Source organism: Sinocyclocheilus rhinocerous, unplaced genomic scaffold, assembly GCF_001515625.1.
Source record: "Sinocyclocheilus rhinocerous isolate Xijiao unplaced genomic scaffold, SAMN03320098_v1.1 scaffold1008, whole genome shotgun sequence".
Taxonomy (NCBI): Eukaryota; Metazoa; Chordata; class Actinopteri; order Cypriniformes; family Cyprinidae; genus Sinocyclocheilus; species Sinocyclocheilus rhinocerous.
The window spans coordinates 348,068-372,492 of NW_015632723.1; the positions used below are offsets into that span (position 1 = coordinate 348,068).

General features: G+C 37.7%; 1 protein-coding gene across 1 annotated transcript; it reads left to right on the plus strand.

Moving 5' to 3' along the window:
• The first annotated feature begins 83 nt into the window (after window positions 1-83).
• Window positions 84-23,755, plus strand: LOC107742886 (lon protease homolog 2, peroxisomal). The gene is made up of 15 exons (XM_016555963.1): window positions 84-635; window positions 3,393-3,627; window positions 4,619-4,750; window positions 4,864-4,986; window positions 5,074-5,237; window positions 5,516-5,610; window positions 9,591-9,849; window positions 11,683-11,824; window positions 14,364-14,514; window positions 14,711-14,837; window positions 17,190-17,317; window positions 20,850-20,965; window positions 22,765-22,972; window positions 23,198-23,382; window positions 23,499-23,755. The coding sequence occupies exons 1-15, from the start codon at window positions 403-405 to the stop codon at window positions 23,718-23,720; spliced, it is 2,520 nt and encodes an 839-aa protein (XP_016411449.1). The 5' UTR covers window positions 84-402; the 3' UTR covers window positions 23,721-23,755.
• Window positions 23,756-24,425: the final 670 nt, after the last annotated feature.

A 24,425-nucleotide genomic window follows, 5' to 3' on the forward strand; every position in this document is an offset into this window, starting at 1 on the left:
TTTAATTTTAGGGTTTTCAGGCATTGGCTTAGATTGTTTTAGTATATTTTACATCAGTCTAATAGCAGCCCTGTTGGAAGTTTGCATCTATAAAGATTTTGTCCCGACCGCCTCAAATTTCCCCCGTACTTTCCTGATTTTGCGAACGCGTCCCCAAAGTATACTTAAGTAAACACACTACAAAGAGAGAGAACACACTGTACATTTGGCTGCATTCCGCGTGGTTTCACAAAAACTAGGAGTTTCCGTCTGCACACTCCGAGATTGTCCTACTGCACCTGCCGTAGTTCCAGCTTCCTGTTTTCATTTGTCCCAGTTTGTCATACGATGAAGGCGTTCCTTGCACCTTCGTTCACTGCGATTACTAGTTTTACACTTTAAACGTCTATCCAAGCTCTGCAAATGTCATCAAACAGTGGTATTCAAATCCCCAGCCGACTGCCTTTGCTGTGCACTCATGATGGAGTGTTGTTACCGGGCTCGACCATGAGAATCAGCGTCGACACTGCGAGAAACATGCAGTTAGTCAAGAGCAGACTGCTGAAGGGAACCTCGCTAAAAAGCACCATCATCGGGGTTATTCCTAACACCAGAGACCCCGAGCACGACAGCGATGAGCTCCCGTCCTTACATAGGTGGGTCTGCGCTGTCAGAGACCGTCAAACCCGCTGCAGATCCAGTGTGATGCAAATGTTTCGTTATGAAACTTTCGTTCTGAAACAATTTGAAGGAGGTCCGATAGTCATTTATGACTTTATAACACAATGCAATGCGTAACTTTTATTGTATTGTAAAGTTTAGTTTATAATGTACAATGTTGGGCAGTAACTAGTTACTGTAATACTTCAGTAACTAGTAGTGTAACTAATTACTAATACGATTTCAGTAATAATATTACAGTTACCATCCATAAAACAGCTAGTTACTTAGTTACTTTTGATGCCTCAAGTTAACCCTTACTGATTTGAAATCCAATAATTCCTAGATTTATTTTCATAATTTTCATGACTCACACAGGCACATGAAGCAGTAGGGGTTCAATCTTCAACTGGCTGGCAGGAGCCCCCACTGACAGGTCACGTGACCTGCCAGTGATTGGTGACAGCTGCCAGTGGCAAGTCACGTGACCTGTCAGTGGTTGGTGGCAGCTGCCAGTGGCAGGTCACGTGACCTGTCAGTGGCTGGCTGGCTGGCAGCTGGCAGTATGCCTTAACAAGTTTCAGCAACCATAAATTTTCGGCAGATTTTGTGTTTTGTGCAATTTCTTATTGTGAACCTGTTCAGTTCTTTACTTTTACATGACTGATGTTTTAGAGGATTTTAGCGTGATTTAAAGTGTTTAACTGACCGTGATCCCAACTGGTTTGGTTATTGTCACTTCCACTGGCGGCTCATGAAGTCACCAGTGCATCAGGAACAGTGTTGGGCAGTAACGCATTACTTAGTAACGCGTTACTGTAATTTGATTACTTTTTTTAGTAACGGAGTAATTGAATGCGTTATAATTTTCAAAATAGTAATTAGAGTATAGTTACAAGCCGAGGTCTCTATACGTTACTGCCGCGTTACATTGCTGACAGAATCCAGTGATTTCTAATCTAGAGATAGTAAAAAGGATGTAGCCTAGCACACGCACTGTCGAGTCAAGTGCCAGTGGATTAGAGACCTGCTCAAGCGTATGCAGAGTTTCTATTTAGGCTATAACACGTGTTTGCAGAGTTGAGCAATGCAGTGCTGAAATTTGCGTGCTCATGAATCCTCTCATTATAACACACGAATTGTAGACATTATGAAAGATTCATTATGCATATATTTAATACTTCATGAAATATAATCATATTTGGGTAACAGTGAAATTATAGTTACCATTAGCTTCAAGCTCCACATGACAATTAATACAACACTTTTACTTAAAAGTCACTATCAATCACCATTGAGTGTTTGTAAAAACATCTGACTGTGATCCAATGTAGATTTTGGTCAAATGATGAGGCAGAAATATATTGTTAGTAACATTTTAGAATCATTTGTTTTATTTATTGAAAATCATTTTAATTACATAGGCTACTATTACATTCAATTACATACTCATTATGCATTATTATGCATTGTAAATTATGCAACATTACAGCATTTAAATGGTAGATTTCTCCTTGCTTTGTCATAGTGAATGAGACACAGATTTTACTGATACTAGTAAAATCTATATATTGAATAATGTGTCAAATATTGTTCTTAGTCTTTTCTTCCTGGAGTAATGAACCCAACACTGATAATGTATCACTTTTACATTTTCCCAGAAAATTTGGTTACCATGGTAATGTGTTTAAGGGTGATGACTGACAAGGATAACAGATAGGCTACTATTTTATATTCACTGAACTTTACCCTCTGAATGTGTAGTTGAGTGATGCTCAAAATTAAACATTAAACTACATTGTTGCTTATTTGGTTATTTTCTTACATGTTAAGAGACTAGTAGCAGCAGTGTTTGTTTTCTAAAATTATCATTTGAGCAGCAGTTGGACTTTAACCTTGTGAGTCTGGCTGCTATACTCTTTCAGCAATCAATGGCAGTGTCTCAAATCATAGTGACTTAGTCATGCAAAAAAATGGAAATATAAGAGAATATATATATATATGCATCCCAGCCAGAAACTACAATAGTTTACTATGAATTAAATGTAAATTAAATTAAATACAATTTATTGTGTAACCAAAATACCAGTAATGCCTACCACGTGAGAATGTCAGCGAGAGTAAACGGTTCTAGCGCACACAGAATGAGCAGATATGAAATGTGTAGAGTGAGGGGAGATTTTCCACTAATTAATCGATCGCGGATGGTTTCATTATTTCAGGCAGATAACATTTTTTATAAAGGATAAAAATAATAAAAGCAAAAATGTTTCTCCAAATATTCTTGGGCGGCCTGCCCAAGTAAAATATACGTGTGGGAAACAGTGAAAATTATTTAAAAAATCATGAAAGTATTTCTAAGCCTGATTTTGATTACTAACAGTGCTGTCTTGGTTGGCAGCTCACTAGGTTTTAACACACAGCCAGTTTTTCCAATATGCAACACCATGCGTCTTCCCCTTAACCTGGATGTGCAGATATGTTCCCTCTATGCAGAACATATCTGTACATTAACTCATTCACATTTTAACTTCTTTAATCTATCATTTCAATGTCTAGAAGAATTTTAAATTGAAACGAGATAATGTTGATTAATAAAGGTATTGTTATTATTTATAATCACTGTTCAGTATGTGTGTGTGCCTCTGTTAGATGTCATGGTTGGCATAAAACCTACTCGGGTATCACAAATTAGATTTGATAGGAAACAAAACTCAGGCCTCATTACTTTATTTATACTTCTGTCCTCTCAGTATTGGCACAGCAGGACTGGCGGTCCAGGTTGTGGGCAGCAACTGGCCGAAACCGCACTACACTCTGCTCATTACGGGGTTGTGTCGCTTTCGTGTGACCCAGCTGCTGAGAGAGAAACCCTTCCCCGTGGCAGAGGTGGAACAGCTAGACAAACTGGAGCAGTACACAGAGGGAGATCAGGCTGATGGAGAGCTTGGGGAGCTGTCACAGAGGTTCTATCAGGCAGCTGTACAGGTCAGTAGTAGTAAAGGGATGTTCGTTTGTGTTTATCTTATGATTCTGTTTATAGTCTATAAAAATGCCAGGCTATTGTCACAGCATCCTGAAATCACAGATATTATTCATTTGATACACATGTGTATAATATGATATGATATAATATTAAGACTTTTTAATATTTTTCCAATATGTTTTTTATGCTCACCAAGCCTGCATTTATTTGATCAAAAATACAGTAAAAACAGCAATATTGTGAAATATTATTGCAATTTAAAATAATGGTTTAATTTTAATATATTTTAAAATGTAATTTATTCCTGTGATGGCAAAGCTAAATTTTCAACAGCTATTACAGTCTTCAATGTCACATGACCCTTCAGAAATCATTCTAATATGCTAATTTGGTAAGAAATATTTCTTATTATTACCAGTGAACGAAACAGTTGTTCTGCTTAATATTTCTGTGAAACCCATGTTACTTTTTTTCAGGGTTCTTTGATGGATAGAAAGCTCAAATGAACAACATTAATTTGATATAGAAATCTTTTGTAACATAAATGTCTAAATAAATAAATACATAAATAATAAATGAATAAATAAAGAACTCCAGTAACCAATCAGGTCACTGGCCTACTTTTACCAAACACTTCTTTTGTTTTGACAGCAATGATAACTAACTTAATAATCTGATAAATTTGTTGTGTCATGGACTACAATTTAAATAAAAAGGTTCTTTTTCAAAAAAAGATATTGCTCAGAGATGTTAACAATAATCAATAGTTATAATCAAGGACATAATTTTTTCATGACTGAATAAAAGATGAATGTGATTGTGAGTGTTTTTTGTCCCCCCCATTTGGCACCAGTCATCTATACAGTGAGTCAGCATTTAAACACTGAATGAATATAAAGGCTTCATTCTTTTCCAAATGCTACAGGATGATTCATTGCATGTAGGCTTTTCATTCAGTTTATTGACAGTATCCTCTGGTCTCTCTTTGTCCAGCTGGTTGGGATGTTGGACATGTCAGTGCCTGTGGTGGCTAAACTCAGGCGGCTGTTGGACAGTCTCCCTAAAGAAACCCTGCCGGATGTCCTGGCCTCCATGATCCGCACTTCCAACAAAGAGAAACTGCAGGTGCAGCAGTAAAACGGGTTATTCTTCAGGATAAATGATTTGCCTAGTGTGATCATACACAACGCTATCCAAACTAAATATGCATTTATTATAATATTTTTGTTTGTTGTCAGGTGCTGGATGCGGTAGACTTGGAGGAGCGGTTTAAGAAGGCCCTTCCCCTACTCACCAGACAAATTGAGGGGCTCAAATTGCTGCAAAAGACCCGCAAACTCAGACCTGATGATGACAAGAGAGTAGGCCAACATCTCTTTCTCCTCTGTCTCACAACACCCTCCTCCTCACTTCCTGTTCTATTACACAGTCCTTCTTCTTTCTCCTAGGTGTTGGCCATCCGTAAAGGTGGTGTATTCCCAGGCCGTCAGTTCTCACTGGATGAGGAGGGGGAGGACGAAGATGGTGATGACACAGCTATGCTGGAGAAGAAAGTGAAGGCGGCAGCTATGCCGGAAGCAGCACTGCGCGTGTGTCTCAAGGAGCTAAAACGGTACGTTCTGGTAATTTTTTTAGAGGAAACCACATTTCATAGTTAGCTACATGCTAGACAACATGGGACTTTTCACTGACCAATGCCCACATCTCTTCTGTTGTCTTGAAATGTATTACAGTTAATTAAGTCATTATCTTTACAGTTTAAGCATTATTTTAATTAATAACACATTAATGACTCCCCCTGCCAAAATGGGTTCTCCCAGGATATCGTCCTTATTTACCCAACATCTTAGAGAAAGTTTGTTTTGTTTTGTTTTGTTTTTTTGGCCACAGATTAAAAAAGATGCCACAGTCCATGCCAGAATATGCCCTCACCCGCAACTACCTGGAGATGATGGTAGAGCTTCCCTGGAGCAAAAGCTCTACAGGTAAGAAAGCAAAATAAAATAAAACAAATGAAAATGAACAGTAATTGTATTTTTTTGTATGTAATTGTATTTTTTTATACATGCATCCTCATGTTTCAGGAATTCATTTTACAAATAATGTTGGTCACTTATTAATTAGTACAAATATTTGTCAAACCTTAAAGTAGTATATTATACTATATTTTATATTTTATAAAATGCTAAGTTTGCTGTTGTTTTGAACTTACTATTGCTCAAATATTCCTGGAAAAAATTACGGTTTAAAAAAAAATATTAAGCAGCACAACTGTTTTTAGCTTTGATAATAATAAGAAATGTTTCTTGAGCACCAAATCAGGACATTAGAATGATTTCTGAAGGATCATGTGACTGAAGACTGGAGTAATGGCTGCTGAAAATCCAGCTTTGCCCTCACAGGAATAAATTACATTTTAAAATATATTCAAATAGAAACCTATTATTTTCACAGTATTACAGTTTACAGTATTTTTGATCAAATAAATGCAGCCTTGGTGAGCTTTGGAGACTTCTTATAAAAACATAAAATCTTACTATCCCCAAACTTTTGAATGGTAATGTATATTTCTAAATGGCCTATGTAATTGTTACCAGTATATGTATAATAAACTGGTTGAAAATTATTTAAAAAAAATTTAATAGAATGTTAAATGTATTTAAATATTTAGCTTTTAGTTGAGTTGACTGTGTATTTAAATAGATAAAATGACTAATTTAATCTAACAACATTTCGAAGTAGCCACCATTAGAGGGAGTCTTTTACCACATTTTGTGAAATGAATTGCTCTCAGTCTAGGGTTGGAGAGTGATATGAGCTGTTTACTTGTGTTATTCTTGTCATGTTCTCCATGGCCACATGGAGAACTCTGAGAACTCAAGTACAGCAAATTATCTTGCCAAGCACAGCTAGAGTGTTTGACCATATGTTGAGAAGCATTAAACATACCATTATATTCATTCATGTTCTGTGTTTTATAATTATTCCATGTGCTGGAATGCAACTATTTTTAACTACTTACTGGCATGCTCAAAAGCATGTACAAAGGTGTATGCATTACTTACTATCCTAAGGTTATAGCTTACCTTGAAATGAGATCTCTGACTATCCATGAAGGGCTCAAACAAACATGCACATGTGATTGAATGTGTGCGCGCACACACACACACACACACACACGCACACCTCTTAATTTCCCTTGCTAGATGTGTAACAGATCTTGGGGCTGGAATTCTGCTGGGAAAGTCTCATGTACATGAAATGCATTTCGCAGTCTTTCAAGCTCAGCACTCAAGGGTGGAACTGCATTAGAAGAAAACTGATTTAGTGGTTTAGATCGGAGCATGAACGCTGGGAATAGAGAGGTCTGGCCTTACAGGAATGTTCTCCTGTAAATGCAGAATAGACAATCTATGATTTGTGAGAACCATAAAGAAAATTCTGTGCCTAGTTTAAGTTTACTTTATGAGACAACTGCATTTATGTCTGTATCTTATTACATCAGGCAGTGGAAATGCATATGTCTTTGATAAAATACTCACATTCCTTACAGAATTTTTACAATATGCATGCAATCAAGGGCTGCAGCAATGGTGCTGTGATATTACTTATATAATTTTTCATCAATTAATGACAAGAAAAGTAAATAACCAAATAATTTATCATTTATGTATTTTAAGCCCTTGTACTGAACTTGTTTATTTTTAACATTTCACATGTTTAGGGTCTGTAAATTATTTTTTTATGTTTTTGAAAGCAGTTTTTTTGCTCATCAAGACTGTATTTATTTGATCAATTCAATAAAATAAAATAAAAAAGAAGAATTGCGAAATATTATCATTAGGGGTCAAGCACCGACGGTGCTGTAGCCCCTATTGTAAATGTCATTAGGGTCCGAGCCCCTATTGTACCGTCAGTTTACTTTATTATTATTATTCTTCACAAATGGGAGTCAATTGCATCCCTATGAAGGGAACATAGGAAAATGATTAAGATGTAAGAAAAATTTCAAATTTAAAAATTTTGTCCAATTCTTATAAAAATTGGCTCATATGTATTTTGGACTGCGTGAATTTTGGACTGAATTTTGGACACAGAAATGACTGAACAGATTTTTTTTGTTCATTTTTGTTCAAAAGTCATGACGTCACAAATTCAAGGAAGTTGACCAAAAATTGGTTCAGAGGCTGTATCTTGGCCAAAGTTTGATCAATCGACACAAGTCTGAGGACATGCCTAATTTGGGAAAAGCGCCACTTATGGGTCATGAGATACGGAAAAAGACTATTTTTGCTCTATACTTTTAAACGGTTTGTCGGAAAATTGTGATCTTGGTGTCGATGGATTCCTTTTGTCATGCTGAATCCATGGAGACCATCTGATGATCGGATGAACCACCTGTCTGCCATTTTGAATTTTGTCATAAATTGCGATATCTTTTAATCAATTTGACATACCGGCCGAAGGGGCTGTAGCCCCTATTGCGTTTGTATGTTTCCTTTATTATTCCTATATTATTATTGTAATTGTTAGTTTTCTTCTTTTTATTGTTCTTCCTCCCCACTGGGAGTCAATGGTAGCTCTATGAACCGTAAGTAGGAAAATGATGAAATTTGGCACACTTGTAGTGATTGGTCATTAATAGTGCTCTGACCAAATTTGGGGTCCCTAGGGCCAATTCTATAGCGCCACCACCAGCTCAAAATTTCACTTTTCAAAAGGTTATAACTTTTGAACCTTTGAAGCTTAGTACACCTGATTACTCTCCTCATGCTGATCACATTCAATAGCTTACATTAAGACTCCGCCGGTAAAACTTTACAATGAGGTTCATTAGTTAACGCTAGTTAACTACGTTAGTTAACATAAACTAAGAATGAACAATACTTCTACAGCATTTATTAATCTTAGCTAATGTTAATTTCAACATTTACTAATGCATTATTAAAATCAAAAGTTGTGCTTGTTAACATTAGTCAGTTGATCAGATGATCTTTGGACTGAGCCACGTAGAAATGACGGAACAGATTTTTGATATTCCTTACCGTTCCCAAAAAATGCCTCTCCAAAGTTGACCGTGCCTGTGTTTGTTGACTTATGCTAGTTAGCTTAGCGTGGTAATTTGTTAACATGCTAATCAGTTGCTATTCTATGTAATGTAACTCTTCAGCTATCAGATTAACGGTAAAATGTTAGTATAATAATGTAGCTTCGCATGCTAATCTGGTCAACATGCTAAGTACTGCTTTTGTGTGATCATTCTCACTGAAAGCTCTCCTCAGCAGCCCAGGGTGCCGACTGAGTGGCGCCCTCTGCTAAGCCACAGGCCCCAAACCAGGTTGTGGAGCCAGATTGTGGGTTCGAATCCAGTGTGGCACATAACATGTAGTGCATTTATTTACAAAGTCTTAAGAGTGCATTGTGCTTTTGAGATGCACATTGTAGAGCTTTTGAGTGTGATGTGCTTTGATTGTTATGCTTGCTGTACATGCTGTGCTTGTAGTTCTTGCAGTGGTTGCTGTGCTTGCTGCACCTTCAGTGCGTGGCCCCAAATTGCTGCTTGCAGCTATATTTATAACTGCTTTCTATTCAAATATATTTTATTTAAATATACATAATTTATTCCTGATGGTAAAGCTGAAATTTCAGCAGCCATTACTCCAGTCTTCAATGTCACATATTCCTTCAGAAATTTCGTTTAATATTTTTTTTGGAAACCATGATCATTTTTTCATGATTCTTTGATTAATAGAAAGTTGAATAGAATAGAATTTATTTGAAATAGAAATCCGTTGTAACATTAAAAATGTGTTTATTGTCACCTTTGATCAATTTAATGCATCTTTGCTAAACAAAAGTATTAATTTCTTTGAAAAATTTAATTTTACTGACCCCAAGCTTTTGAACGGTAGTGTGTATCTGCATTATTTTAACTCTGTAGTGTCTTTCATTGTTGTCTAATCAGATTGCCTGGACATCCGGGCGGCACGAGTGCTGTTGGATAATGATCACTATGCCATGGAGAAGCTGAAGAGAAGGGTGCTGGAGTATCTGGCTGTGCGGCAACTCAAGAGCACCCTTAAGGGACCCATACTGTGTTTTGTGGGACCCCCTGGTGTGGGAAAGACCAGCGTTGGGCGTTCCATCGCTCGCACTTTGGGTCGAGAGTTCCATCGCCTTGCCTTGGGGGGAGTCTGTGATCAGTCTGACATCCGTGGCCACAGGTGAGAGGTCATCATACAGGTAGTACACTAAATGTCTGATCTTCAGAAAGGTATGATATATGATACATATAGTCTCAGTGTCAGACTGCTTTGAAGAAGAAACTGTGGTTGGTCATTTTGCATGCAGATCAGACAGATCCTTTTTGTTTAAGTGGACTGTTCTTGGCAAGAATAAGCTGTGTGGGCAAGACTTCAGGTTGATAATCAAAAGTCTGATCGCACATAAATAATACCCTACTGTTCAAAATTTGGGGTTGGTAAGATTTTTAAAATGTTTTTAAAAAGAAGTATGTTTTGCTCACCAAGGCTGCATTTGATTGATCAAAAATACAATAAAAAAATAATATTGTGAAATATTGTTACAATTTAAAACAACTTTGTTTTCTATTTTAAAATTTAATTTATTCCTGCGATGCAAAGCTGGATTTTCAACAGCCATTACTCCAGTCTTCATTGTCACATGATCCTTCAGAAATTATTCTAATATGCTAATATTGGTACTCAACAAACATTTCTTCTTATCAATTTTGAAAACATTCTTAATATTTTTCTGGATACTGTGATATATTTTTTCCAGAATTCTTTGATGTTTAAAAAAAAATATATATATTTATTTGAAATAACTGTCACTTTTTGTAACAATGTAAAAGTCTTAACTGTCACTTTTGGTCAATTTATTGCATCTTTGCTGAATAAAAGTATTCATTTCTTTCTAAAAAAAAAAATTATACTAACCCCAAACCTTTGAAGGATAGTGTGTACTATGTAAACATCAACCAGCCATTTAGATTATTGTTAAAAAAAGGCCATATTTCCAGTGCGTTGCTAAAACCTTGTAACCCCACCCTGGTGTTACTGTGATTAACCCTGGTGTTACGTTACTAATTCAAGATCCTTCAGATGCTGAAACTCAATATAGCCATTAAGGCGTTGTTTTGCCATCAAATGGTGAGTCATTACCAATATTTGAAGCATGCAGCGATGCAAATGTGTGCAGATGTGTCAAACTGGAGTATCAGACTATGAGGAACCCACCAAAGAGTCGTGGTGTAGTGCCCCTTCAATGACAAGAGAAACTTTAAACCGTGACCTGCACTGATGACTTCTTTGATGTTCCCTCTGATCGCTTGTCACCATAGAAACTAGAAGGTGATAACAATCATGACACCCTGCAGGCCAGGACGAGCCTCTGTGTTTTCTGATTGGTTAATATCAGACCTTACACTCACACATGGAAAAAGTGTCCTTAAGACAAACAGCCTTTTGCGAGACTTTGCGATACACTCTCTGCGTTTGTCTTGTTCATTACAAGTCTCTTTAAAAGAGTCTGCGTTCGTTTACTACTGTATGGTGTATAAAGTTTAATGACAGTCTTACAGCCCCTAATGACTGTAATTAGGACATCCTGTCTGTGTTCGCATCCTGCTTTTTTGTCAGTTCAGTAGGACGAAATGCTAGTTTTAGTGTTTTCAGCCACATCAGATGCATTCAAGCCTCATCCAGCAACATTATCAAGAAGTTATTCATTTAACTTTTTTAATTTTCACATTGCATTTGTGATTCATGCTGTAACCTGTTGTGCAGCCCATCAGTTATGTTCCAGGAGCAGTAACACCTACTGACAACCAACAGCGACCTGAATGGGACCGTGTCAAAACAATTGCACTTCAGGTCGCTATGCAGGATGATTGTGATCTTTTCTTTTGTTTGCCCACCGGAGCTCTGATACAGATCTTTTTTACTCCTCTCATCATTTTACACTCCATTTTTTGTCTCTCCCTCTTGCTACTTTCTTCCCACTCCCACTTTATCTCCATGTGTCTCCGTCCTCAGGCGCACGTACGTAGGTAGCATGCCTGGTCGCATTATAAATGGACTGAAGACTGTTGGGGTAAACAATCCTGTCTTTTTATTGGACGAGGTGGACAAACTGGGGAAGAGCCTGCAGGGAGATCCTGCTGCCGCCCTGCTGGAGGTGAGAGACACTCCCAGGAGGACTTGAACGCAGCATAAACACATATTTAACATATATTTAACATTTCTGCACTCACACAGACACAAAATGCAAGACTGAAAATTGAGTAAATAAAAGTAAACTATGAATATATTACCCTAGAAAGTGCTGCCCTACCACAATTTCTGATTGCCCCCCCCAGTCCAGCGAGCCTAGTACCGGGCCTGATTGCATGTTTGATGGATGGATGAAAGAATGGATGAAAGGATAGATAGATTGTTAAGGCTAAAAATGTGGATGGACTGTGATATGCTGGAGATGGAATAGTGCAAAACCGACATATCTTTCTGTCAGGGCAGGTCGCTCTGTTCCAGTGTGGTATTACCCATACTCACTGCATGACATTATATGCCACAGTACTGAAAGAAAATGTTTTTCACAATTGTTTGTGTGTGGTCTACAAGATCAGTTTGCATGCAAGGTAAGTGCATGCATACCATAGGTAGTAGGTAATCGGTTTGTTGTCCTTTCTGTGTACAGTATCATATATACATCACCATTTGCATACACTTGATTGCGCATGAGCCAGTTTGTTTTCACTGTGATAAATACCCAAATATCTCCCGTGACGCAGCTGTTTGTGAAGTACTGAACATCTGTATATCTGTGATTGTAATCCTCTTATCTGCTGGCATGATGAGCTTTTACAACAATCCAGCAGAGGAAGAGAAATGCATCTTACAATTTCACCAGAGAACAGTGGTCTGCATTCTGTAATCAGAAGATCGCCACTCAAAAACCACCGGGGGAGTGACGTTCATCTCGTGCTGCAAAGCATGTGACCCTTTTCATTGTACTCCAGATAGAGAGAGATATATGGAAGTTCATCACAGGGCAGACATTACCTAGCAAGCGCAGCAGAAAACTGTGATTTAGCTGAGAGCAAGCATGCTTAATTTAGTGAAGTATAAGTAAGTAACAAAATAAATAGTTTTAAGGTGGTTGTTTATAGCTGTTGGGATACTGTTTTAAACCTTTAACCCTGAGTACTAAACTTTGGCTTGTAACTTGCACCGTTTGCTCTACGGATATGAATAATACCTCAAATGGTGCATCTTGGAGAGGTGCGTTATTACTAAACAAATAGGCTTACTCTTTATTTTTTTTAGTTTTGCCAAATATCATCTTGTGAGGTGGTGTAATGTAATTAAAACTTTAAGGTGTGTTCACATTAGCATACTTTCAATCCAGGCAGCTCTCTGTTAAGTCAAAGCGACAGATCATTCTCATGACCAACTTAACCCGTTGCGAAATCTTCATTGACAAATCTTTCGACCCTCAATTGAAATTCCCAATGAAATGGATTCTTATTAAAATGACTCGATTATGACTGCAAACATTCGCCAAACACCGGTAAATGTGACCGCACCTTTAAAGTTATTTCCTTCACGCAACAATGGAAACAGTGCAAACTTTGATGTCCGATTCACAAGCAAATGACTATTATGAACTGGTTATTTTTAATGAATCATTCATAAAGATTCACAAAACAGTCTCAAACTTGCTTGTGAGTTAAGCCGTTTGAATCATACTTAGTCAGTGAATCAGTCAAAGCTGTTACCTGACTCTCTCAAGAACTCTGAACTGCAAGTCATTTTTTGGTTATGTCTGATTCTGAATAAACCAGGAACCATTAGGCCGTGTGTCCAATATAAGGTTTTTAGCCAGCTGAAAATGCCATGCGCTCTTTTGAAAATGCCTGCTTTGGATGTTTTAGAGCACTTTGGAGGCCTTAATAAAATAAAAAATGATGACGATGTTAGTTTTGTTAAAGGGTTAGTTCACCCAAAAATAAAAATTAGGCTGCGTTTTACTCACCCCCGATGCATCCTAGGTGTATATGACTTTCTTCTTTCAGACGAATCCAGTCGAAGTTATATAAAAAATTGTCTTTGATCTTTCAAGCTCTATCGTTGCACTCGTTTCCTTACGTTAGCAAAGGAAAACAAGTCTCCTCTTGGCTTATATCGAAATCCTCCGACATTCTTCTTTACAAATCCTCGTTTTGTACTTCTAATTAGTGACCGTTGTTTTGTTTCGATCTCTCCGCATGCATCACTTCTGAGCTGCGCATGCGCAAAGCTGACCCCATACGTAATTCCCCCGGAACTGCTTCCGTTTTACAACAGTGAGCGCAAGCTAGATTCAAGTGATTATTACGTTTTGAATATGGATATTTTTCTTACAAAAACGCATCGATTCGCTACTTGGTGAGTAAAACGCAGCCTAATTTTTATTTTTGAGTGAACTAACCCTTTAATGTACCATCCAGTGCTGATTCTAAAAGAAGGGGTTTGAGCAGCCTACTGTTGCTATGGTTACCTCCTCAGGCTAGAGCAGTTTCTGTTCATGTTCATGAGCTCCATTTGACATGTGGTGAAAATACACACTCTAACTTATAATCTGACTTTTGTGTTAAAATATTCCTAATGCAATATGCTGAATTTGAACTCTTTATGCATTTTTAAGAAGTCCCCCCATAAACTGTGTTCTTTATCAGGTTTTGGACCCAGAGCAGAACCACAGCTTCACCGACCATTACCTCAACGTGCCATTTGACCTCTCACAAGTCCTCTTCATCGCCACAGCAAACACCACGGCCACCATCCCTCCTGCCTTACTGGACAGAATGGAAGTCCTCCAGGTGCCAGGTCAGAGTTCAATTTCGGACAAAAAAGACAGCAGGATGTGGCATTGACGATGTGACATTTTTAGTGATTAATTCCTGGCTATTTTAACTCAACACAATTGACTTTACCCTACAACTGAGCAGATGGTTTTGCAGTTGAATACTTGATTGGTTTATAGTAATTTGTGTTCTGAATATCAGCATGTGTGTCTCATTAGGATACACCCAGGAGGAGAAGGTAGAAATCGCCCATCGGCACCTGATCCCTCATCAGCTGGAGCAGCACGGACTGACCCCACAACAGCTCCAGATCCCACAGGACACCACAAAGGATATCATCAGCAAGTATGCACACACACACACACACTCAGTGTTTTGTATTCTAAAGAGGTTCAGGCTGATAATGGCACATTTTACCCCACATGGAGGACAGAAGGACGAGATTAAAGTGTCCAAACAGGAGCAGTCATTGTCAATTAAAAACTAATCACACACACTAACAAATGAATCCACCTCTCCATCCACATGTATTTGTAAGTAAACATGCCATCTACATTGTTGCTAAATAGTGAATATATTGGTAATATATGATCAACATGTATGGAAAAAAATATAAATAAGTAAATATGAAGAGTCCAAAACGCTATAAATCCATTTGGATTAATTTGAGTAAAAATGTGTTTTCTTTACCAAGAAAGTGGCAAGATGAAAACCACTATTTTCTGTTTCAAACTTTCACATAGCATCTTTAAGTTATAATAACGTTAAAAATTCAAATCCAGATTTTGATTTTCAAAGATTTATTTTAAAATTGTATTATTTTTTTTTCCAAAATGCAATAAATCCATGACACGTTTTTGTTTAGTTTTTTTCAAAATGCAATAAATCCATTGAATCAATATAAAAGTTATTTTTCATATTGAAACTGTTGAAAATAAACAACATAGTAAGTTGATCCACATATGACAGCCTCTGAACTTGGTCAATACTAATCTTATATACAGGCACTGGACTAAAAATACATTCAATCAGTCATCGCTCCCAAAATGAATTGCGAATCGATGCGTTTTTGTAAGAAAAATATCCATATTCAAAATGTAATAATCACTTGAGTCTAGCTTGCGCCAGCAGTTGTACACAGAAGCAGTTCTTGGGAGCATGAGGTATGAGGTCAGCGTTGCGCATGCGCCGGTGCGTCTCGTGAAAACCAAGTGCAGCCAGGGCCGGAGTGGGACTCATTTTCAGCCCTGGAGTTTAATGCCAGACCGGCCGGCCCACTTTGTTTTTTTTTACTGGCCTTTTCAGTGCCGCCTTTGCGCTTTCTATTATACATTTTTGATCTATTATTTTTTGCTCGCATATCTCCAACAATGACTTTTTATTTTTTTTGAGCAAGGTTCTGCTGTCAGGGGAGTCAAAAGATAATTACGTCGTCATTGCCAATTAACATAAGAAATGGAAAATAAGGGACAATTGTGATTCTTTATCTTATTCTTTAAGAAAATAGTGTTTATTCTTGTAGAAAATAAGTGTTTATTCTTATGACATTTGAAAGCATAACAACTGAAAGTCTATGAAACGTCAGTTAATAAAGCATTAAACAATGCCACTTAAAGTTTTGAACTCAAATAAATTATTGCAACTATAGCCTTTGAATGAATGAAAATGCATATTTTTCAATTAAAGAAAACTTAAGAGAGTGTGGGCCACTTCTGGTGCTTGGATTTTTACTCCACGAGGGAGGTCCAAGTTTAAGAATAGCCTACGCAAGAAGGAATTGTTTTTTTTTTGTAATGCATTTTTTCCCCTCTCTATTTAACAGCATTAACTTACAATGAAAGACGTCTTCCCTCAGGTAGATTAAATGTTTTCCTGCCGTGCTGGATGTTGGGCTCATGATCAACAAGTTGTTTGCATTCGCCCAAACTGGTTTTGTAAAATAAAAAAGCGGACGGTGAAGGGTGCAGTTTGCGCGAGTCCCGCTCGCTGTGAAGCGGGAGCAGCCGGCAGAGAATTCCGCTTGGTTTTAAAGCCTTCCTCAAAAGCCTATGTTCACAAATAAAACAACGATTTGCGCAAAAAGAATGATTAGTTATCTATTTTAGTTATCAATTGAGAATTTGTTACTGATATGATCTGGTGAAAATAATAATATGGCCTGCGAGAAAATAAATAAAAAGAGTGGGGCTGTTATGAGTGCAGGCAGAACAGTTCAACCCAGTGGCATGACAACACCGGCCCTAGCACTTAAGGCTGTAAAACGTTTGTAGAACATTCTGAAATTGAGTACATTTGAATGCATATGCTGTGTATTGGAAGGAGTATCATTCAGGCCAGAGGAGAGTGTAGCATTTCAGAGAAAGCAGCATCTCACCGCTAAGAGAGTTTATCGTGTGAAACAGAGGGGCAGCTTGGGTCACAGATGGGGCTGTTCAGCCGGGTCTCCTCCTGTAAACTTATATCCTTTGCTGTCTCACTCTATCCTTCAAAACCGTATCTTATGACAGGCTGCCAAACTTCTCTTCTATAGTACATCAGGGATGGTCAATTAGAGACGTTTGCAGAGCAAACTAATTAATTACCTCAGAGGTTGCTAATTTTGGGATGATTATCTGCTAAAAAGCAATCAATACATGGCCCCGGCCCAGCAGTGGCGGCAGTAATGACAGAGTGATTTGTGTGTGAACGTGTTTGTAGGTACACACGGGAGGCAGGCGTGCGCTCTTTGGAGAGGAAGATCGGGGCCATCTGTCGAGCAGTGGCTGTGAAGTTCGCTGAAGGTCATAAGGTCTCTAGAGCAGAGTCCCCCACTGAACAACATGCAGGTAAAACTGGGACTTTTTCATCTCACACATCATTGTTGTTTACAGCTGGCATTACACCAGCTCCCCCGGCTCTGCTTCAGTCGTAGACTCAGGATTGATGGTAATAGCCTTTGGGCAAAGATAAAACAGGCTTGTCCCAGTGTGCTCTTGTCTTTGTTGTGTCCCGATGGCTATCTCCGCCCACAGTGAAATGTCATTGGATGAAAAAAAGTGTACACATAGTTACATATTAAATCTTTAATATGTTCTGATTGGCTGGGATGACACTTTGTGCAGTATTTTGCTTTCATTGAGAACAGGAAAATATTGCATCGCCTGGTTTGGACTGTAATTATGAGGCAGAATTCACTTTCAACGACATTGAATTCAACTCTTTGAATAAAAACATTCAATGACAAAACTATTAGTTTATAAGAGTTTAAAATAAAATAAGTACAATTTAAACAATTATTATTACAATTACAAGTAATTTTATTCAGTTTATTAGTTAAATTTAATTAAATATAAAATAATATATTAAATATAAAAAAGTTAAAATAAATACAATTATGTTATTGTATTATCAAAAAAATTTGACTTAAAATAAAATAGATTCAATTATAATAAACTGAGTTAATTATAATATATATTAAATATACAAAATATTTAAATACAATTATTTTAGTATCAATGATCCGTTTGTTTGAGGAACGCTTCTCTATATGTATCGTGTATTGCTTCACGGCAATACAGCAGTGGCTCAGAAGGGGTTTAGCATTCCCTGCCACATAAAGACGGCTGACTTCAGCACAATCCATAACACATAGTTACCCTCGCTGTGCCACACAGACGGAATCAAGTACACACTAACTCTAGAAGTGTGTTCAGACTAAAGAGTGTGTAGGGAACCCATGCTGAAAAATTATCAAACGTACAGTCAGAAAACTATTCTCACACATTATGAGAACCTCAGCACACACATGCACATATTGGTCATCAATCTCTCTAAGCACGGGCCCCCTGAGGGGTGGAGGAGGGTAAAGCGTGCTAACAGACGGCCTTAGACCCCCTCCTTCACGTCTCGCTGCAGCTGCTCCTCTGTAACAGAAGTAATAGCATGGCCAGTTAACGCTCTGTTCAGACTCTGATTTAACCCAACTCTGCTTCTCAGTCCTCTCCTGCATGGCCCATGTGTGTGATGAGATTTAGAGAGATGAGGGTCAGGGGTTTTCTTTTGCTCTCCATGTTGCCAGAATAAAGCTTTGAAATGAGTGCATGAGCGTTTTATTTTATATTCAGTCTCTCAGGCTCTATCTGCCGCTTGCTGTAGCAGGTGTTGTTCTTAGTCTGAACATCATGACAGCTGTCACATGTGCTTCCTGCTGTTATCTTAACTCTTTCAGTACATTCAGTGCATCTTGGTCTTCTTATGGGTCACTGTCTGCATTAACCTCCCGAGGTATCGGGAAATGAAAGAGTTGGTTGTTCAGGAAGCCATCCGATTCCTCATAAAGGAGCATAGGTCTGATGCTCTTTAAAGGTGCACTTTTTGTTGTGCTGGCTGATACTGAATAAACTGTGGGTGCAGATTCTTGCAAAAGTTTTCAGTTAATAAAGGCATCTAATAATAGGATTATAAAATAAGGTAAGTACAGTTTGGCTGGTCATGTGACCAACTCCATCCCACTTTTATTACTACTGAATGATAAAAAAAAAAAAATATCAAAAGCACTATTCATTTCCTTATGTCTAAATAAAATAATTAAAATCAGTTAAATTAAATAAAATTAATTATATATATTTCCTTATGTTTTCTTATGTGAAAATAAAATAATTAAATTCAAATAAATTTATAATAATAATAATAAAATATAATAATTTTCAACTACCGAGTGCAGTTTTAAAGTCGGCATGACTTATATGTGCAGTGTCATATACTGTATATGCAGTGACGAATCATTCACATTAAGACCAGTAACATGCAATAATAAAATAAACATGGCTATTTTTGATTTCATGCCAACACGAAATTTGCAACGCATGTAACTAATGTAAAATTATGCATTTCTGAGCAAACTAATAATAATAATAATAATAGTGCAAAGTAATGCACGGCGGGACTTAATTTAACACACCAGAATTTGACTAAATCACAAAAAGTGAGATATTTAGTTACATTTACATTTAGTCATTTAGCAGACGCTTTTATCCAAAGCGACTTACAAATGAGGACAATAAAAGCATAAATATAGATGAATCCTTAATTAAAGCTATAAAAGTTATTGATTTCCTCTTTTTCCCACCTTTGATTAACAGACATCACAGCAGCTGGTTATTAGGTTGTTTTGACTGCTATTTCTTTAAGAGCTGCCGCTGCTGAACGTGACACAGATCTGACACGCATCATATTTTCTCTCAACTCTAAAGATTAATCTTGCAGTGGCATTTTGGATTAATTGTAGAGGTTTGATAGAAGTGGCTGGAAGACCTGCCAAGAGAGCATTGCAATAGTCTAGCCTGGATAGAACAAGAGCTTGAACAATGAGTTGTGTCTGAAAGAAAGGTCCTGATCTTCCTAATGTTGTATAAAGCAAATATGGAGGACTGGGCAGTTTTAGCAATGTGGTCTGAGAAATTCAGCTCATCATCAATCACAACTCCAAGGTTTCTAGCTGTTTTTGAAGGAGTTATGGTGGATGAGCCTAACTGGATGGTGACATTTTGATAAAGTGATGGGTTTGTTGAAACCACAAGCAGTTCTGTCTTAGCCAGGTTGAGTTGAAGGTGATGGTCCGTCATCCAACAAGAAATGGAAAGAAACTATTAACTAACAACTATTAGTTAATAGTTAATGTTTTTGATAACCACAAAATGAAGTAACAATACATAGTTTAGCTGTCAAGATGAGTCACAACTACAGCATTTCAGTTATCCTGGTAAAACAATATAAAATAGTTCATATTATTTGTCTGCTTTGGTTTATGTTAGCAGAAAATAAGGTGGAGAAAGGTACAACATTTTGGTGAATTATTGTGAAAGCAAGCTTTTTTCCTAGAAATGTGCATTGATCTTGCACAATAAAATCTTAAAAGATTTTTATTATGTCTTTCCTCACAATGGCATATGCACTTTCCTTGTTCCTCATTTGCCTGTCATTAACAGTCTAGTCACATGACTTGTGGGCAGCAATGAGCATGTATATAATTGTGTGTCTTGCCAAGGGCTAATACACAACACTCGCATTTAAAAAAAAAAAAAATAGATACATGGATGAGCGCTGAAAGTAAATACAACAGCTGAAGCTGCTTTCTTTATTATGTATGATATTAAAACCTATAATAACTTATTGTTTCCTCCCAAAATTAAGATAGCACCTGCTCTCCCCCTTAGCCGGACCCCTGTGGCATTTTTCTACAGCCTATAATTCTCCATTATTTCCAACAGCTCTCTTTCTCGCTTTTCTTTTACATTGACACGCCAGAGTTATAAATTGACTAAAAACCACCAGCAGTGTTTTCACCAGTTTCCCACAAAAGATCTCTGTATCTTTCAGACCAGAATACAGAGAACGAGGAGGATTCTGGGATAGCGGCGCCTCCAGAGATGCCAATTGTTATTGACCCCATTGCCCTTAAGGATATTCTTGGACCGCCAGTCTTTGAAATGGAGGTTAGTATCTAATAATGCCTGAAGGATCTTTGTGTCTATTCAGGAAATCTTACTAAAATGCTTTGAAAGCACTTCAAGTCTCTCCACTTTTGTATATGATTCATATAAGAAAGTCAAAAGCATTTTTTGTGTCTCCACAAAAAAAAGTAATATTAAGCAGCATAGCTGTTTTCAACATTGACAGTAATAATGTTTCTTGAGCACCAAATCAGATTATTAGAATGATTTGAACTGAAGACTGGAGTAATGGCTGATGAAAATTCAGCTTTGCAACACAGGACTAAATTACATTTTAAAATATATTCAAATAAAAACAGTTATTATAAATTGTAATAATATTTCAGAATATTACTTTTTTTAAATGAAAGTAAATGCAGTCTTGATGGGGGAAAAAGAGACATTTAAAAAGATCTCCACGACCCCGAACCTCTGAATGGTAGTGTATGTCTAGGGACCAGCATATCATAAGGATTTGGGAGTATGCTCTTGCGTTGCAACCACCCAGAACATCTTAGCAACTGCATAGCAACTACCAAAACACCCAAGCATCATGACTGCAAGGTTTAAATGACCAAGCATCACTTACATTTTCTTCAGAAAATGTAAAAGTCTAGTAGTCTGTGTTCTTTTAAATAGAAGGCTCGTCATTTTCAGTGCAGTCCTGTCATTAGTTATGTATTGTTCTTCATTTGTCCACAAACCTTTCGGACTGCTAGCCCCTGGCCTTGTGTGCTCTGTGGTTTGCTGTTGTGTTTCTCAGAGGCGAAGTGCTCTCTGTTCTCCGTAATGGAGGCTGCATTCCTGCCATGCCTATGGGGACGGGGCAGGGAGAGACCAGAGGCAGAGAACAGCCTGTTTGAGTTCTGCTGAACTATCACACACATCTTCTCCTTCAAAGACTTACTTAGTATGTGACTTTCTGCAGTTAGTTGTATACAAAATATACAAACAGAAAAAGGTTAATGTTTTTGAAAGAAACGTTTATGAAGTCAGGCTTTCTTTCCGTGGACTTCTTTTAATGGGGCAAATTCTTAATCTAGATGTGTTGGGAATCACAAAATCATAAGAAAAAGATGAAAAAACAGCTTGCTGTTTTTTATACATTTAAAGTTCATAAGCTATAAGCTTCATATATATAATTTTTTTTTTGTTGGCATGTTAAAGGGGACATAACACAGTTTCTGCCAATCTCATGTTAATCTTGAGTACCTACAGAGAAGTATTGCATCCTTCACATCTCCGAAGGGTCTTTAGTTTTATCAGATTTATAAAAGACAGATACAGCCTTACACTTCTCTCTGAAAACAGTCGAGCTCCTGGAGGCGTGCCGTGGGTGGAGCTAAAGAGTCCCGAGCACACGAAGCTTTTGCGTAGCGATCGTCTGCGAGCAGTGACATCGACATGAACCAAACAGGAACAAAAACTTTACTGACTTTAATCCTGTGCAGCGCTGCCGACGACTTCCGTAACCCAAATGAAGCATGTTGATGGGCTGGTTGATGTGTGTGCGTGCTTTTCCGGAAGAAGTGCCTATACAAGGAATTCTGCCCTTTATGAGGTCATGAAGGGCCATACTCGAAAAAAAACTTTCCGAAACTTATACAAACCCTGAAGGAGTGTCTTTGGCACTGAAATACTCTTTCATACGTCCCAACTCGTTTTTGGAAACTTTGGCCATGTTGAGCATGAGAATCCAACTCTTTAACAGTGTATAAAACTCTGAATACTTAAAATAGCATTAGACCTCCCCTTTAACATAAGTATGTTAAGTATGTAACCAGAGCAGTCTATGCTTGTAGGTATCAGAGCGACTGACCCTACCAGGTGTGGCGATCGGGCTGGCCTGGACTCCGATGGGTGGAGAGATCATGTTTGTGGAGGCCAGTCGTATGGAAGGAGAAGGTCAGTTGACTCTGACAGGACAGCTGGGCGATGTCATGAAGGAATCAGCCCATTTAGCTATCAGCTGGCTCCGCAGCAATGCCAAAACATACCTCCTCACTAATGGTAAGTTATAGACATACGCTACATTAAAGTTGGTAAGATTTTCAAATGTTTTGAAAGAAGTCTCTTGTGCTGTTTGGTTAGTAATATTGTGAATATTGTTACAATCAAAAAAAGAAATTTTTTATATATTTTTAAATGTAATTTTTTTCTGTGATAGCAATGGCGATTTGACTGTGAGTGAGACTGATTTATTACAATGTGTGTGTCTGAATGATGTTGTCATAGGCAGCGCTGATCCCCTGGAGGGTACCGATATCCACTTGCACTTCCCAGCAGGTGCCGTCACTAAGGACGGACCCTCCGCAGGTGTTACCATAGTAACCTGCCTGGCCTCGCTGTTGAGCGGGCGGCTGGTGCGCTCTGATGTGGCCATGACTGGAGAGATCACTCTGAGAGGACTGGTGCTGCCGGTGAGGAACCCAAAGCACATCGCTCACACAAAACTGATTTTATTTAAAGACCATTCATCATCAGAAGTTGCTAAAATACACTGTCTGATCTCACAAGATATATCTTCTCTCTACAGGTGGGAGGTATAAAGGATAAAGTATTGGCAGCTCACCGGGCCAATCTGAAACGAGTTATCATTCCCAAGCGCAATGAGAAAGATCTGGAGGAGATACCTCCCCAAGTGCGAGCTGACCTGGATTTTGTTTTCGCCAGCACTTTGGATGAAGTTCTGAATGCAGCCTTTGATGGCGGGTTTCCCGCGGCTGTCAGTCATCCACAAGTTGTCAGCAAACTCTGAGACTAGTTGCTAGACAAACTAGCAACTAGACTTTTTTTTTTAATAGAGGAAGCGTAACACTAAGCACTTATTGTGTCACCTTAAGCATTGAATACTAGCAAATCCGTTTTATTCAAGTCAATAGTCATTTTCCTCTAATTAATTTATGATTTAATTACAGATGATTGTTGTTGACATTGTAAGAGTATCATTTTGTTCCTGTAGAACTGACAACAAAAGTTGATCTATGTTTATACTGTAGATAATCATACAAATGCACTGGTTTTTGAAAATTGTGATTTAACCAACATATTTAGTGTTTTTCATAAAATGAAATGGATTAATGAAAGTCAAAGTTCTTAAATATGAAGACTGGAAAATTTGAATATGTTGACAACTAAGCACAATTTAAAGGAATAAATTTGGATGTGTCAAATGAATGCCTTTGAAACTGCCTGAAAACTCATTGTGTCGCTACAGGAAATGTTTCTAGAATTGGTAGCACCCACAAGCCTCATTCTTCCTTTAAGAAGTCAGTGTCTCCGTTGCAGTGTTGTTCATAGAATAGCATATTGGCAATATGCAATCGGAACATTTATATTTACTTTTTGGATCAGTTTTGAATAAATTCGGACATGTCAGAATAAATGTGATTTCATAGTTTTCTATAATATGTTTAAAATTTACAAAATATTGTCACCAGTGTAGCAGTGTTCCATTTGTCTG

Coding starts and splice junctions, on each gene's coding strand:
- LOC107742886 (XM_016555963.1), top strand. CDS start 403: ATGTCATCAAACAGTGGTATTCAAATCCCCAGCCGACTGCCTTTGCTG. Junction 5,238..5,515: donor TGTCTCAAGGAGCTAAAACG/GTACGTTCTGGT, acceptor TTTTGGCCACAG/ATTAAAAAAGATGCCACAGT. Junction 20,966..22,764: donor CGCCAGTCTTTGAAATGGAG/GTTAGTATCTAA, acceptor CTATGCTTGTAG/GTATCAGAGCGACTGACCCT.